Source organism: Excalfactoria chinensis, chromosome 5 (assembly GCF_039878825.1).
Source record: "Excalfactoria chinensis isolate bCotChi1 chromosome 5, bCotChi1.hap2, whole genome shotgun sequence".
Lineage (NCBI taxonomy): Eukaryota > Metazoa > Chordata > Aves > Galliformes > Phasianidae > Excalfactoria > Excalfactoria chinensis.
The window spans coordinates 45,431,870-45,435,993 of record NC_092829.1 but is presented as its reverse complement, the minus strand read 5'-3'; the positions used below and the strand labels follow the sequence as shown (position 1 = coordinate 45,435,993).

The 4,124-nt window shown below is 49.4% G+C and overlaps 1 protein-coding gene across 1 annotated transcript; it reads right to left on the bottom strand.

Moving 5' to 3' along the window:
* Positions 1-825: 825 nt before the first annotated feature.
* On the bottom strand, positions 826-3,767 carry FGF4 (fibroblast growth factor 4). Its single transcript, XM_072338809.1, has 3 exons — positions 3,464-3,767; positions 2,568-2,671; positions 826-1,002 (listed from the first exon to the last, which is right to left on the bottom strand). Exons 1-3 carry the CDS (start codon positions 3,765-3,767, stop codon positions 826-828), a joined length of 585 nt encoding a protein of 194 aa, XP_072194910.1.
* Positions 3,768-4,124: the final 357 nt, after the last annotated feature.

Below are 4,124 nucleotides of genomic sequence, written 5' to 3'. Positions count from 1 at the left end.
TAATATGAGGCGATAGTATCAAATGTAGCGTCCATTAAGGGCCGCAAAAATATGATGCTCCTGTTTATCTAAATAGAACAGAAAATAAAAAGCTCGCTGAGTTTATATAGGTGCTTAAACCTCCCCACTGCCTGGCAGCTCTAAGACTGACTGCAGGAAAGTTCAAAGTTCAACACTGGCAGATCTAAAAACAGATTTGTGGGGCAGCTCTTCAGCACCGCACTTTCTGCACTGAAGTAAACCGATACTGTTCCAATTAAATAGCAACGCTGCACAAAGGAGGTCAGGCATTGTGTGTGGCTCCGCGCCGGCATCCCACCCAGGCACCTCCGTGCTGCTCCTTCTCAAAGGCCAAGAGCTTCTCTGGGAGTCGTGGGGGTTTTGAAAACACAGAGGGGAACAAAGCCAACATAGCAAACAAATACACGTACTACAATAGACGCTACACAACACACCAACAGTGCAAAACATTGTGATGTAGTAGGAATTGAGTGTCACCGGTTATAGAACATGTAGTAGCAGCACACCTGTGATAACTTAGGAAATGAATTAAATAAACCACAAAGCAGAAGCCTCCTACTGTTGCACCATGAAATGAAATACCTAGGCGTGGAGGTTTGTTTTGCTCTTAGGAAAAAAAAATAATAATAATAATCAGAACTATAAATAAGTTTAGTGGCAATATATACAGATTTAAATAATTAATTTAAATATCTTACACCTACTCTTGCATAAAACTCTCCAGTAAAAGTGCACCACGTTTCTCTTTTCCCAGATGTGTTCTGAGTCTTCCCCTGTGCTGAGGTAGGTTGGAAGGGAGATGTCTCAGATTCTAGGAAGAAAATGTGTCACCGTCATTGTGGGAGATACTTTATTGCCTTTCTTTGTTCTTCCGTTTTTGCTCAGGGCTATGTACATCCCGGGATAAATCCTGGATTCGTAAGCATTGTAGTTGTTTGGCAGGAGGATCTCTTTGAATTTGCACTCATCATTGAAATGGGTCTGAAATGAAAAGGAAAGAATGAGAGGGAAGGAATTTTAAACATCAGGTGCAGAAATATTCTTGCTACCAGGTGTAGTAGGTGTGCTGCAGGAAAAGGTGCAGCTGACACCCCCCCCCCCCCCCCCCCTCCCCTTAGTAATCTTTTGAAGTGGTTGTCCAAAGGAAGCTTCAAATGACACTCAGAGAATTATTAAAGGTGCTGCTTCCCGGCCAGGCACAGACACGTGGAGGACAGAAGGACACCCTGTAACTCTGCTTGTACTCTTGAGAGAAAGAGGCACATTTTAACAGAGGGCATTGCCATCAGGAATGACCCAGGTGCTGTTCTTCTGCCCTGATCATCCTCTAGGTTGGAGGATGCACTTTCCTCATGGAAAAAGTAGGGGAAAAGAAACTGTCAGGCACGAGTAATGACAGTTATGAGTTGTAACCGGTGCTCATGTCCCCATGTCAGAATGCAAGGGCCCACAGATATTTCTGAGTCTGTGTGCCTGTAAATTTACTTGGTTCCCAAACCAGTGGTTCTCCCACTAGCAGTGAATTCCTTGAGAGACTTCAGAAAAAAATCTGAATGTTAGCATTTTCTCATGTTGTTTGAAGGGAAAGGGGTATTTTAAAGACGCTCAGAGTGGACAGTATTTTCTGCATCTTGAGTTTTAAAACTGAAGGAACTTTTTAGATTTATCTGTGTTAATGGATCAGGAAGACAGAGCTGATAGAAGGCATGTTTCTAGTAAAGGGGTTTCACATGCAAGTACAAAGAGGGACAGGTGTTACAGGTGTGTCATATGGGCAGTAACAAATGAAGTCATCTCTTGTTAGTGGGCAAAAGTCGATGGTTTTGTAAGATAGGTCTCAGCTTGCCAGGCTGAAAGCTGCATTGAGAATTGCTTTATCCAAGACACCAAAGTAGCATATTGTCTCCTTTAGGCTTGGCACAAAGGGAGCTCTTGCATTTTGATGACTAGTCATTCCTGGCTTTCATGTAAGTCAAAATCCTCTGTGACAGGATTGATGCCACAGAAAATAGCTCTGGATAATTCAAGTCTTCATGCATGTGAATATGCCCTAGTCAACTTTGACATAATTTGGCCCTTTCTTCAAAACATTCCTGAGAGACATGAAATACAAAAGCCATGGGTAGGGAAGGAAATCCAAGAACGTGGGGTTGAAATGATGCTGATCACTGTAACTTACATACAGGTGAACTCAAAAGCAGAAGGACAGCTCAACGCGGGTTAAGATGTGCATTGTTACTGTCCATCCAATGTGCTCTAAAACATGCCAGTATTTTTTTGACAGACTAGATGTAATAAAACCTTTGCATTGTATCCTAATAGATCTGCTTCCTATAATTATGAGCCTGCACCCTGAAGATGCTGAACTCTCATGGGAGCTCTCCAATCAAGAGTATCACAAGGAGTGATCGATAGGTATGTGACAGGCACTGATTAATCACACCACAAAGAATCATTTGTGGGCCCCTGGCTTCCAGCACCATGTATATCTCTCATTCCAGGCCACCATGGTCCCCTCCCCAGGCACACAATTGGTGGCTACTTACAGATCCATAGAGTTTGCCTTTGCTATTCATGGCCACGAAGAGTCCACTTCTAACACCAAATATGCTCACCACTCCTCTTTCCACAGGGGAGATTTCCAGCAGACCTACAGAAGAAACACAGGAAGCAGGGGGACAAAGGGTTGTGTCCTGAGGGAGTGTGTAATATCAGTTCTGCACTCATTCAAAGATTCCCATCCCCATTGTGGTGTGGATCCCTGTGCCCCAGCACTGCTGTGGGTGGCCACAGAACCCCAGCCTCGTCCCTCACGTGCTGCCCCATGCACCATGCTGGGACCTCTCTTCTTTTAGCTAAGTATCTATTTTTACATTGCCCCCAGGCATCCTCCTCTGTAGCCAAGGTTAAAATAAGCTAGAGTGTGCTTGGGGCATATGAAACATTTGTCATCACGCAGCTTATATCCCCCTCTTGGATCTTATTGTTTCAGTTGGATATCAGAGTCACGGGGCCATGGGGTTAAGACTCTAGCAGATGCTTTTCAAGTCTGGGGGAGAGATGGGCCCTGGCTGAGTTCTTCCCAGCCCCTACTCAAGGTGGGCGGCCCACGGGCCCGAGGACCCTCCAGATGTTGAGGCTGCCCCTACACCTGATGCCTGCTGGCTGCGAGGGGTCAGCGCGACCCGCGGGGCGGCCGCATGGAGCGCTCTATGAGCTCCGCCGCCGTCCCGTTCTCCCGGGCGCAGGACGCCCTCGGGGCAGCCGGCGCGGGCGAACTTCTCTAGGCGGAGAGAGGTCTGCCCCAAACCCGCCCTCCCTTCAACTCACACCGTAATCCGGGTGAGGTGAGCCGCTCCGCACTAGCAGAACCGTCAGAGAAGCGGTTCAGCGGGTGCGGAGCGGCTCACCTGCCCGGCTGCGGGGGTCGGCGCAGGCTTACTGTATCGGTTTTCGCTGTGGATCCCATCGATGCGGCCGTCGGGCAGGACCTGGATGTGGAAGCCGATCCCCACGTTGCAATAGAGACGCCGCAGCCTCTTGATGCCCAGGAGGTAGTCGCCGTCGCGGGCGGCGTCGCGGCGCTCGGCCGGGAGACGCGCCACGGAGCGAGCGAAGAGAGCCGCGTCCCAGCGCCGCTGGCGGGGCCCGGCGGGGAGGCGGCCCGGGGGCGGCCGGCCGCGCACCGCCCCCGGCCACAGCAGCCCCAGGAGCAGCGCCGGCAGCAGCGCCGCGGGGAGAGGCATCCCGGCTAGCGGCGCTCAGCCACGGGCCGGCGGCCGGTCGCTCCGAAAAGGCGCTCGGCCCCCAGCTCCCGCTTTATAGTAAGGTCAGAGCGAAGGCGAGAAAAATCAAAACAAAACAAAACTCAAGCACGAAAAAAAAAAAAAAGAAAAAAGAAAAAAGAGAAAGAAAAAAAAATAAAAAAAGAAAAAGCGAGGCGGGAGGAAGGAGACAGCCCCGCGCTCAGTCCCCTGAGGATCGGCAGTTTCCCTGGGCAGGCTGCATGAAGAGGAAATCCCGGGAGCAAGAGCTTCTGAACTTGATCTCAACTCCAGGAGTCTTGTCTGAAGTGCTGATCTTCTATAGCTGCTCAGCCATAG

What these genes read in the sequence shown, in the direction of transcription:
- FGF4 (XM_072338809.1), bottom strand. Translation starts at nt 3,767, where the DNA reads ATGCCTCTCCCCGCGGCGCTGCTGCCGGCGCTGCTCCTGGGGCTGCTG. An exon ending in CCACAGCGAAAACCGATACA is followed by an intron (nt 2,672 to 3,463) that starts GTAAGCCTGCGC and finishes TTTCTTCTGTAG; the next exon opens with GTCTGCTGGAAATCTCCCCT. An exon ending in AAGGCAAACTCTATGGATCT is followed by an intron (nt 1,003 to 2,567) that starts GTAAGTAGCCAC and finishes TTTTCATTTCAG; the next exon opens with ACCCATTTCAATGATGAGTG.